Raw genomic sequence first — 15,610 nt, forward strand, 5'->3', positions numbered from 1 at the left:
AATAGGGCTGCATTAATTCTGAAGTGGAATAGGGCTGCATTAATTCTGAAGCAGAATAGGGCTGCATTCATTCTGAAGCGGAATAGGGCTGCATTCATTCTGAAGCGGAATAGGGCTGCATTCATTCTGAAGCGGAATAGGACTGCATTCATTCTGAAGCGGAATAGGACTGCATTCATTCTGAAGCGGAATAGGGCTGCATTCATTCTGAAGCGGAATAGGACTGCATTCATTCTGAAGCGGAATAGGGCTGCATTCATTCTGAAGCGGAATAGGGCTGCATTAATTCTTGGATATTGGTCTGTTTAGGCTGCAGAGAAAGCTAAAGCAAGTCCTGCTTTAGTGGCCAAGGATCCATCCACCCTAACCAACAAGAAGGAGGAGGAAGACCTGGCCAAAGGTAGAGACCAACTAGACTAACTAGACCTGGCCAAAGGTAGAGACCAACTAGACTAACTAGACCTGGCCAAAGGTAGAGAGACTAACTAGACTAACTAGACCTGGCTAAAGGTAGAGAGACCAACTAGACTAACTAGACCTGGCCAAAGGTAGAGACCAACTAGACTAACTAGACCAGGCCAAAGGTAGAGACCAACTAGACTAACTAGACCTGGCCAAAGGTAGAGACCAACTAGACTAACTAGACCTGGCCAAAGGTAGAGAGACTAACTAGACTAACTAGACCAGGCCAAAGGTAGAGAGACCAACTAGACTAACTAGACCAGGCCAAAGGTAGAGACCAACTAGACTAACTAGACCTGGCCAAAGGTAGAGACCAACTAGACTAACTAGACCTGGCCAAAGGTAGAGAGACTAACTAGACTAACTAGACCTGGCCAAAGGTAGAGAGACTAACTAGACTAACTAGACCTGGCCAAAGGTAGAGAGACTAACTAGACTAACTAGACCTGGCCAAAGGTAGAGACCAACTAGACTAACTAGACCTGGCCAAAGGTAGAGAGACTAACTAGACTAACTAGACCAGGCTAAAGGTAGAGAGACTAACTAGACTAACTAGACCTGGCCAAAGGTAGAGACCAACTAGACTAACTAGACCTGGCCAAAGGTAGAGAGACCAACTAGACTAACTAGACCAGGCTAAAGGTAGAGAGACTAACTAGACTAACTAGACCTGGCCAAAGGTAGAGACCAACTAGACTAACTAGACCTGGCCAAAGGTAGAGACCAACTAGACTAACTAGACCTGGCCAAAGGTAGAGAGACCAACTAGACTAACTAGACCTGGCTAAAGGTAGAGAGACTAACTAGACTAACTAGACCTGGCCAAAGGTAGAGAGACTAACTAGACTAACTAGACCTGGCCAAAGGTAGAGAGACCAACTAGACTAACTAGACCAGGCCAAAGGTAGAGAGACCAACTAGACTAACTAGACCAGGCCAAAGGTAGAGAGACCAACTAGACTAACTAGACCAGGCCAAAGGTAGAGACCAACTAGACTAACTAGACCTGGCCAAAGGTAGAGAGACCAACTAGACTAACTAGACCTGGCCAAAGGTAGAGACCAACTAGACTAACTAGACCTGGCCAAAGGTAGAGAGACCAACTAGACTAACTAGACCAGGCCAAAGGTAGAGACCAACTAGACTAACTAGACCTGGCCAAAGGTAGAGAGACTAACTAGACTAACTAGACCTGGCCAAAGGTAGAGACCAACTAGACTAACTAGACCTGGCTAAAGGTAGAGACCAACTAGACTAACTAGACCTGGCTAAAGGTAGAGACCAACTAGACTAACTAGACCTGGCCAAAGGTAGAGAGACTAACTAGACTAACTAGACCAGGCCAAAGGTAGAGAGACTAACTAGACTAACTAGACCAGGCCAAAGGTAGAGAGACTAACTAGACTAACTAGACCAGGCTAAAGGTAGAGAGACCAACTAGACTAACTAGACCAGGCTAAAGGTAGAGAGACCAACTAGACTAACTAGACCTGGCTAAAGGTAGAGAGACCAACTAGACTAACTAGACCTGGCCAAAGGTAGAGAGACTAACTAGACTAACTAGACCTGGCCAAAGGTAGAGAGACCAACTAGACTAACTAGACCTGGCTAAAGGTAGAGACCAACTAGACTAACTAGACCTGGCCAAAGGTAGAGAGACTAACTAGACTAACTAGACCAGGCCAAAGGTAGAGAGACCAACTAGACTAACTAGACCTGGCCAAAGGTAGAGAGACCAACTAGACTAACTAGACCAGGCTAAAGGTAGAGAGACTAACTAGACTAACTAGACCTGGCTAAAGGTAGAGAGACCAACTAGACTAACTAGACCTGGCCAAAGGTAGAGACCAACTAGACTAACTAGACCTGGCCAAAGGTAGAGACCAACTAGACTAACTAGACCTGGCTAAAGGTAGAGAGACCAACTAGACTAACTAGACCTGGCCAAAGGTAGAGACCAACTAGACTAACTAGACCTGGCCAAAGGTAGAGAGACCAACTAGACTAACTAGACCTGGCCAAAGGTAGAGACCAACTAGACTAACTAGACCTGGCTAAAGGTAGAGAGACTAACTAGACTAACTAGACCTGGCCAAAGGTAGAGAGACTAACTAGACTAACTAGACCTGGCCAAAGGTAGAGACCAACTAGACTAACTAGACCTGGCCAAAGGTAGAGAGACTAACTAGACTAACTAGACCAGGCTAAAGGTAAAGACTACTGGGTTCTAGATTAAAACTAGACCAGGCTAAAGGTAGAGAGACTACTGGGTTCTAGATTAAAACTAGACCAGGCTAAAGGTAAAGACTACTGGGTTCTAGATTAAAACTAGACCAGGCTAAAGGTAGAGAGACTACTGGGTTCTAGATTAAAACTAGACCAGGCTAAAGTTAAAGACTACTGGGTTCTAGATTAAAACTAGACCAGGCCAAAGGTAGAGAGACTACTGGGTTCTAGATTAAAACTAGACCAGGCTAAAGGTAAAGACTACTGGTTCTAGATTAAAACTAGACCAGGCTAAAGGTAAAGACTACTGGGTTCTAGATTAAAACTAGACCAGGCTAAAGGTAAATAGACTACTGGTTCTAGATTAAAACTAGACCAGGCTAAAGGTAGAGAGACTACTGGGTTCTAGATTAAAACTAGACCAGGCTAAAGGTAAATAGACTACTGGGTTCTAGATTAAAACTAGACCAGGCTAAAGGTAAATAGACTACTGGGTTCTAGATTAAAACTAGACCAGGCTAAAGGTAAATAGACTATTGGGTTCTAGATTAAAACTAGACCAGGCTAAAGGTAAATAGACTACTGGGTTCTAGATTAAAACTAGACCAGGCTAAAGGTAAATAGACTACTGGGTTCTAGATTAAAACTAGACCTGGCCAAAGGTAGAGAGACTACTGGGTTCTAGATTAAAACTAGACCAGGCTAAAGGTAGAGAGACTACTGGGTTCTAGATTAAAACTAGACCAGGCTAAAGGTAGAGAGACTACTGGGTTCTAGATTAAAACTAGACCAGGCTAAAGGTAGAGAGACTACTGGGTTCTAGATTAAAACTAGACCAGGCTAAAGGTAGAGAGACTACTGGGTTCTAGATTAAAACTAGACCAGGCCAAAGGTAGAGAGACTACTGGGTTCTAGATTAAAACTAGACCAGGCTAAAGGTAAAGACTACTGGTTCTAGATTAAAACTAGACCAGGCTAAAGGTAAAGACTACTGGGTTCTAGATTAAAACTAGACCAGGCTAAAGGTAAATAGACTACTGGGTTCTAGATTAAAACTAGACCAGGCTAAAGTTAAAGACTACTGGGTTCTAGATTAAAACTAGACCAGGCTAAAGGTAAATAGACTACTGGTTCTAGATTAAAACTAGACCAGGCTAAAGGTAGAGAGACTACTGGGTTCTAGATTAAAACTAGACCAGGCTAAAGGTAAATAGACTACTGGGTTCTAGATTAAAACTAGACCAGGCTAAAGGTAAATAGACTACTGGGTTCTAGATTAGAACTAGACCAGGCTAAAGGTAAATAGACTACTGGGTTCTAGATTAAAACTAGACCAGGCTAAAGGTAAATAGACTACTGGGTTCTAGATTAAAACTAGACCAGGCTAAAGGTAAATAGACTACTGGGTTCTAGATTAGAACTAGACCAGGCTAAAGGTAAATAGACTACTGGGTTCTAGATTAAAACTAGACCAGGCTAAAGGTAAATAGACTACTGGGTTCTAGATTAAAACTAGACCAGGCTAAAGGTAAATAGACTACTGGGTTCTAGATTAAAACTAGACCAGGCTAAAGGTAAATAGACTACTGGGTTCTAGATTAAAACTAGACCAGGCTAAAGGTAAAGACTACTGGGTTCTAGATTAGAACTAGACCAGGCTAAAGGTAGAGAGACTACTGGGTTCTAGATTAAAACTAGACCAGGCTAAAGGTAGAGAGACTACTGGGTTCTAGATTAAAACTAGACCAGGCTAAAGGTAAATAGACTACTGGGTTCTAGATTAAAACTAGACCAGGCTAAAGGTAAATAGACTACTGGGTTCTAGATTAAAACTAGACCAGGCTAAAGGTAAATAGACTACTGGTTCTGGAATAAAACTAGACTAGGCTAAAGGTAAATAGACTACTGGGTTCTAGATTAAAACTAGACCAGGCTAAAGGTAAAGACTACTGGGTTCTAGATTAAAACTAGACCAGGCTAAAGGTAAATAGACTACTGGTTCTGGAATAAAACTAGACCAGGCTAAAGGTAAATAGACTACTGGGTTCTAGATTAAAACTAGACCAGGCTAAAGGTAAAGACTACTGGGTTCTAGATTAAAACTAGACCAGGCTAAAGGTAAATAGACTACTGGGTTCTAGATTAAAACTAGACCAGGCTAAAGGTAAATAGACTACTGGGTTCTAGATTAAAACTAGACCAGGCTAAAGGTAGAGAGACTACTGGGTTCTTGATTAAAACTAGACCAGGCTAAAGGTAAAGACTACTGGGTTCTAGATTAAAACTAGACCAGGCTAAAGGTAGAGAGACTACTGGGTTCTAGATTAAAACTAGACCAGGCTAAAGGTAAATAGACTACTGGGTTCTTGAATAAAACTAGACCAGGCTAAAGGTAAATAGACTACTGGTTCTGGAATAAAGTTTGTAACAATATGATCATGGAATTAGCAAATGACTATGTGCTTTGCCACAGTTGGCCATTCCTCTAAATGTATGTTAGTGCAATAAGTTATTGTATATCTCTGACCATGTCCTCCCTTCCTCTGACCCACCTCTACTGCCCCCAGCCATAGAGTTGTCTCTAAAGGAGCAGCGTGGTCAGCCTGGGTCAGGGCTGTCTGGGTCAGGGCTGTACCCCAGTGCCTATTTCCTCTCTTCCCAGAGGCCTGAGGGCAGGAAGGTCAGGGCCATCTATGACTTTGAGGCTGCAGAGGACAACGAGCTCACCTTCAAGTCTGGAGAGATCATCTCTATCCTGGACGACAGGTCAGCTCACCCTGCCATTCCAACCCTAACCCCTAAACCCTATCCCTGCCATACCACTAACTCTGCCATTCCAACCCTAACCCCTAAACCCTATCCTTGCCATACCAACCCTAAACCCTATCCCTGCCATACCACTAACCCTGCTATACCACTAACCCTGCCATACCACTAACCCTGCTATACCACTAACCCTGCCATACCACTAACCCTGCTATACCACTAACCCTGCCATACCACTAACCCTGCCATAACACTAACTAACCCTGCTATACCACTAACCCTGCCATACCACTAACCCTGCCATACCACTAACCCTGCCATAACACTAACTAACCCTGCCATACCACTAACCCTGCCATACCACTAACCCTGCCATACCACTAACCCTGCCATACCACTAACCCTGCCATACCACTAACCCTGCCATACCACTAACCCTGCCATACCACTAACCCTGCTATACCACTAACTAACCCTGCCATACCACTAACCCTGCTATACCACTAACCCTGCCATACCACTAACCCTGCTATACCACTAACCCTGCCATACCACTAACCCTGCCATACCACTAACCCTGCTATACCACTAACCCTGCCATACCACTAACCCTGCCATACCACTAACCCTGCCATACCACTAACCCTGCCATACCACTAACCCTGCCATACCACTAACCCTGCCATACCACTAACCCTGCCATACCACTAACTAACCCTGCCATACCACTAACCCTGCCATACCACTAACCCTGCCATACCACTAACCCTGCCATACCACTAACCCTGCCATACCACTAACCCTGCCATACCACTAACCCTGCCATACCACTAACCTGCCATACCACTAACTAACCCTGCTATACCACTAACCCTGCCATACCACTAACCCTGCCATACCACTAACCCTGCCATACCACTAACCCTGCCATACCACTAACCCTGCCATAACACTAACCCTGCCATACCACTAACCTTGCCATACCACTAACCCTGCCATACCACTAACCCTGCTATACCACTAACCCTGCTATACCACTAACTAACCCTGCTATACCACTAACTAACCCTGCCATACAACTAACCCTGCTATACCACTAACCCTGCCATACCACTAACTAACCCTGCCATACAACTAACCCTGCTATACAACTAACCCTGCCATACCACTAACCCTGCCATACCACTAACTAACCCTGCCATACAACTAACCCTGCTATACAACTAACCCTGCCATACCACTAACCCTGCCATACCACTAACCCTGCCATAACACTAACCCTGCCATACCACTAACCTTGCCATACCACTAACCCTGCCATACCACTAACCCTGCTATACCACTAACCCTGCCATACCACTAACTAACCCTGCCATACCACTAACCCTGCCATACCACTAACCCTGCCATACCACTAACCCTGCCATACCACTAACCCTGCCATACCACTAACCCTGCTATACCACTAACCCTGCTATACCACTAACCCTGCCATACCACTAACCCTGCTATACCACTAACCCTGCCATACCACTAACCCTGCTATACCACTAACCCTGCCATACCACTAACCCTGCTATACCACTAACCCTGCCATACCACTAACCCTGCTATACCACTAACCCTGCCATACCACTAACCTGCTATACCACTAACCCTGCCATACCACTAACCCTGCTATACCACTAACCCTGCCATACCACTAACCCTGCTATACCACTAACTAACCCTGCCATACCACTAACCCTGCCATAACACTAACTAACCCTGCCATACCACTAACCCTGCTATACCACTAACTAACCCTGCCATACCACTAACCCTGCTATACCACTAACCCTGCCATACCACTAACCCTGCCATACCACTAACCCTGCCATACCACTAACCCTGCCATACCACTAACCCTGCTATACCACTAACCCTGCCATACCACTAACCCTGCCATACCACTAACCCTGCCATACCACTAACCCCTGCCATACCACTAACCCTGCCATACCACTAACTAACCCTGCCATACCACTAACCCTGCCATACTACTAACCCTGCCATACCACTAACCCTGCCATACCACTAACCCTGCCATACTACTAACCCTGCCATACCACTAACCCTGTATACCACTAACCCTGTATACCACTAACCCTGCCATACCACTAACCCTGCCATACCACTAACCTGCCATACCACTAACCCTGCCATACCACTAACCCTGCTATACCACTAACCCTGCCATACCACTAACCCTGCTATACCACTAACTAACCTGCCATACCACTAACTCCTGCTATACCACTAAACCTGCCATACCACTAACCCTGCTATACCACTAACTACCCTGCTATACCACTAACTAACCCTGCCATACCACTAACTCCTGCCATACCACTAACCCTGCCATACCACTAACTCCTGCTATACCACTAACCCTGCTATACCACTAACTAACCCTGCTATACCACTAACTAACCCTGCCATACCACTAACCCTGCCATACCACTAACCCTGCCATACCACTAACTAACCCTGCCATACCACTAACCCTGCCATACCACTAACCCTGCTATACCACTAACCCTGCTATACCATAACTAACCCTGCCATACCACTAACCCTGCCATGCCACTAACTAACCCTAGCCATATTCACTAACTCCATACCACTACCTGCTATACCACTAACCACTCCTGCTATACCACTAACCCTGCCATACCACTAACCCTGCTATACCACTAACCCTGCCATACCACTAGCCTGCCATACCACTAACCCTGCCATACCACTAACTAACCCTGCCATACCACTAACCCTGCCATACCACCTAACCCTGCCATACCACTAACCCTGCCATACCACTAACTAACCCTGCCATACCACTAACCCTGCCATACCACTAACCCTGCCATACCACTAACTAACCCTGCCATACCACTAACCCTGCCATACCACTAACCCTGCCATACCACTAACCCTGCCATACCACTAACCCTGCCATACCACTAACCCTGCCATACCACTAACCCTGCCATACCACTAACCCTGCCATACCACTAACCCTGCTATACCACTAACCCTGCTATACCACTAACCCTGCCATACCACTAACTAACCCTGCCATACCACTAACCCTGCCATACCACTAACCCCTGCCATACCACTAACCCTGCCATACCAACTAACCCTGCCATACCACTAACCCTGCCATACCACTAACCCTGCCATACCACTAACCCTGTCATACCACTAACCCTGCCACTACCACTAACCCTGCTATACCACTAAACCTGCCATACCACTAACTAACCCTGCTATACCACTAACGCCTGCCATACCACTAACCCTGCATAAACTGCCATACACTCCCTGCCATACCACTAACCCTGCTATACCACTAACCCTGCCATACCACTAACCCTGCCATACCACTAACCCTGCCATACCACTAACCCTGCCATACCACTAACCCTGCCATACCACTAACCCTGCTATACCACTAACCCTGCCATACCACTAACCCTGCCATACCACTAACCCTGCCATACCACTAACTAACCCTGCCATACCACTAACCCTGCCATACCACTAACCCTGCTATACCACTAACCTGCTATACCACCTAACCCTGCCATACCACTAACTAACCCTGCCATACCACTAACCCTGCCATACCACTAACCCTGCCATACCACTCACACTAACCCTGCTATACCACTAACCCTGCCATACCACTAACCTGCAACCACTAACCCTGCAACCACTAACCCTGCTATACCACTAACCCTGCCATACCACTAACCCTGCCATACCACTAACTAACCCTGCTATACCACTAACCCTGCTATACCACTAACCCTGCCATACCACTAACCCTGCCATACCACTAACCCTGCTATACCACTAACCCCGCCATACCACTTCAACCCTGCCATACTACTAAACCCTGCCATGCCACTAACCTGCCATACCACTAACTAACCCTGCTATACCACTAACCCTGCCATACCACTAACCCTGCCATACCACTAACCCCTGCCATACCACTAACCCTGCCATACCACTAACCCTGCCATACCACTAACCCTGCCATACCACTAACCCTGCCATACCACTAACCCTGCCATACCACTAACCCTGCCATACCACTAACCCTGCCATACCACTAACTAACCCTGCCATACCACTAACTAACCCTGCCATACCACTAACTAACCCTGCCATACCACTAACCCTGCCATACCACTAACCCTGCCATACCACTAACTACCCTGCCATACCACTACCTGCCATACCACTAACCCTGCCATACCACTAACCCTGCTATACCACTAACCCTGCCATACCACTAACCCTGCCATACCACTAACTAACCCTGCCATACCACTAACCCTGCCATACCACTAACCCTGCCATACCACTAACTAACCCTGCCATACCACTAACTAACCCTGCCATACCACTAACCCTGCCATACCACTAACTAACCCTGCCATACCACTAACCCTGCCATACCACTAACTAACCCTGCCATACCACTAACCTGCCATACCACTAACTCCTGCCATACCACTAACTTCCCTGCCATACCACTAACCCTGCCATACCACTAACCCTGCCATACCACCTAACCCCTGCCATACCACTAACCCTGCCATACCACTAACCCCTGCCATACCACTAACCCTGCCATACCACTAACCCTGCCATACCACTAACCCTGCCATACCACTAACCCTGCCATACCACTAACCCTGCCATACCACTAACCTGCCACTAACTACTACCACTACCCTGCCATACCACTAACCCTGCTATACCACTAACCCTGCCATACCACTAACCCTGCTATACCACTAACCCTGCCATACCACTAACCCTGCCATACCACTAACCCTGCCATATACTAACCCTGCCATACCACTAACCCTGCCATACCACTAACCCTGCCATACCACTAACCCTGCCATACCACTAACCCTGCCATACCACTAACACCCTGCCATACCACTAACCCTGCCATACCACTCTCAACTAACCTGCCATACCACACTAACCCTGCCATACCACTAACTAACCTGCCATACCACTAACCCTGCCATGCCACTAACCCTGCCATACCACTAACCCTGCCATACCACTAACCCTGCCATACCACTAACCCTGCCATACCACTAACCCTGCCATACCACTAACTACCTGCCATACCACTAACCCTGCCATACCACTAACCCTGCTATACCACTAACCCTGCTATACCACTAACCCTGCTATACCACTAACCCTGCCATACCACTAACCTGCCATACCACTAACCCTGCCATACCACTAACCCTGCTATACCACTAACTCCTGCTATACCACTAACCCTGCCATACCACTAACCCTGCCATACCACTAACCCTGCCATACACACTAACCCTGCCATACCACTAACCCTGCCATACCACTAACCCTGCCATACCACTAACCCTGCTATACCACTAACCCTGCCATACCACTAACCCTGTCATACCACTAACTAACCCTGCCATACCACTAACTAACCCTGCCATACCACTAACTAACCCTGCCATACCACTAACCCTGCTTTACCACTAACCCTGCCATACCACTAACCTGTCGCGCATACCACTAACCCTGCCATACCACTAACCCCTGCTATACCACTAACCCTGCTAGCCACTAACCTGCTATACCACTAATCCTGCCATACCACTAACCCTGCCATACCACTAACCTGCTATACCACTAACCCTGCCATACCACTAACCCTGCCATACCACTAACTCCTGCTATACCACTAACCCTGCCATACCACTAACCCTGCCATACTACTAACTCCTGCCATACCACTAACACCTGCCATACCACTAACCCTGCCATACCACTAACCCTGCCATACCACTAACCCTGCCATACCACTAACCCTGCTATACCACTAACCCTGCCATACCACCACTAACCCTGCTATACCACTAACCTGCCATACCACTAACCCTGCCATACCACTAACCCCTGCTATACCACTAACTAACCCTGCCATACCACTAACCCTGCCATACCACTACTAACTACCATCCCTGCCATACCACTAACCCTGCCATACCACTAACTAACCCCTGCTATACTACTAACCCCATAACACTAACCCTGCCATACCACTAACTAACCCTGCCATACCACTTCAACCCTGCCATACACTAACTAACCTGCTACTAACCCTGCTATACCACTAACCCTGCTATACCACTAACCCTGCCATACCACTAACCCTGCCATACCACTAACCCTGCCATACCACTAACCCTGCCATACCACTAACTAACCCTGCCATACCACTAACCCTGCCATACCACTAACTAACCCTGCCATACCACTAACCCTGCTATACCACTAACCCTGCCATACCACTAACCCTGCCATACCACTAACTAACCCTGCCATACCACTAACCCTGCCATACCACTAACCCTGCCATACCACTAACTAACCCTGCCATACCACTAACTAACCCTGCCATACCACTAACCCTGCTATACCACTAACCCTGCCATACCACTAACCCTGCCATACCACTAACTAACCCTGCCATACCACTAACCCTGCCATACCACTAACCCTGCCATACCACTAACCCTGCCATACCACTAACTAACCCTGCCATACCACTAACCCTGCTATACCACTAACCCTGCCATACCACTAACCCTGCCATACCACTAACCCTGCCATACCACTAACCCTGCCATACCACTAACCCTGCCATACCACTAACCCTGCCATACCACTAACCCTGCCATACCACTAACCCTGCCATACCACTAACCCTGCCATACCACTAACCCTGCCATACCACTAACTAACCCTGCTATACCACTAACTAACCCTGCTATACCACTAACTAACCCTGCCATACCACTAACTAACCCTGCCATACCACTAACCCTGCCATACCACTAACCCTGCCATACCACTAACTAACCCTGCCATACCACTAACCCTGCTATACCACTAACCCTGCCATACCACTAACCCTGCCATACCACTAACTAACCCTGCCATACCACTAACCCTGCTATACCACTAACCCTGCCATACCACTAACCCTGCCATACCACACTACCCTGCCATACCACAACCCTGCCATACCACTAACCCTGCCATACCACTAACCCTGCCATACCACTAACCCTGCCATACCACTAACCCTGCTATACCACTAACCCTGCCATACCACTAACCCTGCCATACCACTAACCCTGCCATACCACTAACTCCTGCCATACCACTAACCCTGTACACCACTAACTAACCCTGCCATACCACTAACCCTGCCATACCACTAAACTAACCCTGCTATACCACTAACCCTGCCATACCACTAACCTGCCATACCACTAACCCTGCATACCACTAACTCCCTGCATACCACTAACCCTGCTATACCACTAACCCCTGCATACCACTAACCCTGCCATACCACTAACCTGCTATACCACTAACCTGCCATACCACTAACCCTGCCATACCACTAACCCTGCTATACTACTAACTAACCCTGCCATACCACACTAACCCTGCCATACCACTAACCCATGCCATACCACTAACCCTGCCATACCACCAACCCTGCCATCACCACTAACCCTGCCATACCACTAACCCCTGCCATACCACTAACCCTGCCATACCACTAACCCTGCCATACCACCAACCCTGCCATACCACTAACCCTGCCATACCACTAACCTGTATACCCCAGCTAACAACCTGCCATACCACTAACCCTGCCATACCACTAACCCTGCCATACCACTAACCCTGCTATACCACTAACCTGCTATACCACTAACCCTGCCATACCACTAACTAACCTGCCATACCACTAACCCTGCCATACCACTAACCCTGCTATACCACTAATCTAACATACCACTAACCCTGCCATACCACTAACCCTGCCATACCACTTAACTAACCTGCCATACCACTAACCTGCCATGCACTAACTAACCCTGCCATACCACTAACCTGATATACCACTAACCCTGCTATACCACTAACCCTGCCATACCACTAACCCTGCCATACCACTAATCCTGCCATACCACTAACCCTGCTACACCACTAACCCTGCTATACCACTAACCCTGCCATACCACTACCTGCCATACCACTAACCCTGCCATACCACTAACACCCTGCAATACCACTAACCCTGCCATACCACTAACCCTGATACCACTAACCCTGCTATACCACTAATAACCCTGCCATACCACTAACCCTGCCATACCACTAACCCTGCCATACCACTAATCCTATATACACTAACCCTGCTATACCACTAACTCCTGCCATACCACTAACCCTGCTATACCACTAACCCTGCCATACCACTAACCCTGCTATACCACTAACCCTGCCATACCACTAACCCTGCTATACCACTAACCCTGCCATACCACTAACCCTGCCATACCACTAACCCTGCCATACCACTAACCCGCATATACCACTAACCCTGCCATACCACTAACCCTGCCATACCACTAACCCTGCCATACCACTAACCCTGCTATACCACTAACCTGCCATACCACTAACCTTGCCATACTACTAACCTGCCATACCACTAACCCTGCCATACCACTAACCCTGTAGACCACTAACCCTGCCATACCACTAACCCTGCCATACCACTAACTAACCCTGCTATACCACTAACTAACCCTGCCATACCACTAACTAACCCTGCTATACCACTAACTAACCCTGCCATACCACTAACCCTGCCATACCACTAACCCTGCCATACCACTAACTAACCCTGCTATACCACTAACTAACCCTGCCATACCACTAACCCTGCCATACCACTAACCCTGCCATACCACTAACCCTGCCATACCACTAACCCTGCCATACCACTAACTAACCCTGCTATACCACTAACTAACCCTGCCATACCACTAACCTGCCATACCACTAACCCTGCCATACCACTAACCCTGCCATACCACTAAACTACCCTGCTATACCACTAACTAACCTGCCATACCACTAACCCTGTATACCACTAACCCTGCCATACCACTAACCCTGCCATACCACTAACCATGCTATACCACTAACCCTGCCAACCACTAACCTGCTATACCACTAACCCTGCTATACCACTAACCCTGAATCCTACCACTAACCCTGCTATACCACTAACCCTGCCATACCACTAACCCTGCCATACCACTAACCCTGCTATACCACTAACCCTGCCATACCACTAACCCTGCCATACCACTAACCCTAGCATACCACTAACCCTGCTATACCACTAACCCTGCCATACCACTAACCCTGCTATACCACTAACCTGCTATACCACTAACTCTGCTATACCACTAACCCTGCCATACCACTAACCCTGCTATACCACTAACCCTGCCATACCACTAACCCTGCCATACCACTAACCCTGCCATACCACTAACCCTGCTACTACCACTAACCCTGCCATACCACTAACCCGCCATTACCACTAATCCTGCACCACAAAGCATACCACTAAACCTGCCATACCATAACCTGCTATACCACTAACCCTGCCATACCACTAACTAACCTGCCATACCACTAACCCTAAGCTATACCACTAACCCTGCCATACCACTAACCCTGCCATACCACTAACCCTGCCATGCCACTAACCACACTATAACCCCGCCAACCACTAACCCTGCCATACCACTAACTCATAGCTACATCATACCACTAACCCTGCCATAACACTAACCTGCATACCACTAACCCTGCCATACCACTAACTAACCCTGCCATACCACTAACCCTGCCATACCACTAACCCGCTATACCACTAACCATGCTATACCACTAACCCTGCCATACCACTAACCCTGCCATACACTAACCCGCTATACCACTAACCCATGCTATACCACTAACCCTGCTATACCATAACCTTACTATACCACTAACCCTGCCATACCACTAACCCCTGCATACCACTAACCCTGCCATACCACTAACTAACCCTGCCATACCACTAACCCTGCCATACCCCAAACTAACCCTGCTATACCACTAACCCTGCTATACCACTAACCCTGCCATACCACTAACCCTGCTATACCACTAA

At 47.5% G+C, this 15,610-nt stretch overlaps 1 protein-coding gene across 3 annotated transcripts in view; it reads left to right on the plus strand.

The window, feature by feature from the left end:
* stam (signal transducing adaptor molecule (SH3 domain and ITAM motif) 1) overlaps window positions 1-15,610 on the plus strand; it is a 53,430-nt gene that overhangs the window by 22,989 nt on the left and 14,831 nt on the right. For all 3 annotated transcript variants that reach the window (XM_045213962.1, XM_045213963.1, XM_045213961.1), the window contains 2 exons: window positions 310-400; window positions 5,256-5,454. In XM_045213962.1, coding sequence (XP_045069897.1) covers window positions 310-400; window positions 5,256-5,454 — 290 coding nt within the window. The remainder of the gene's footprint in view (window positions 1-309; window positions 401-5,255; window positions 5,455-15,610) is intronic.

Source organism: Coregonus clupeaformis, unplaced genomic scaffold (genome assembly GCF_020615455.1).
Source record: "Coregonus clupeaformis isolate EN_2021a unplaced genomic scaffold, ASM2061545v1 scaf0178, whole genome shotgun sequence".
Classification (NCBI taxonomy): Eukaryota; Metazoa; Chordata; class Actinopteri; order Salmoniformes; family Salmonidae; genus Coregonus; species Coregonus clupeaformis.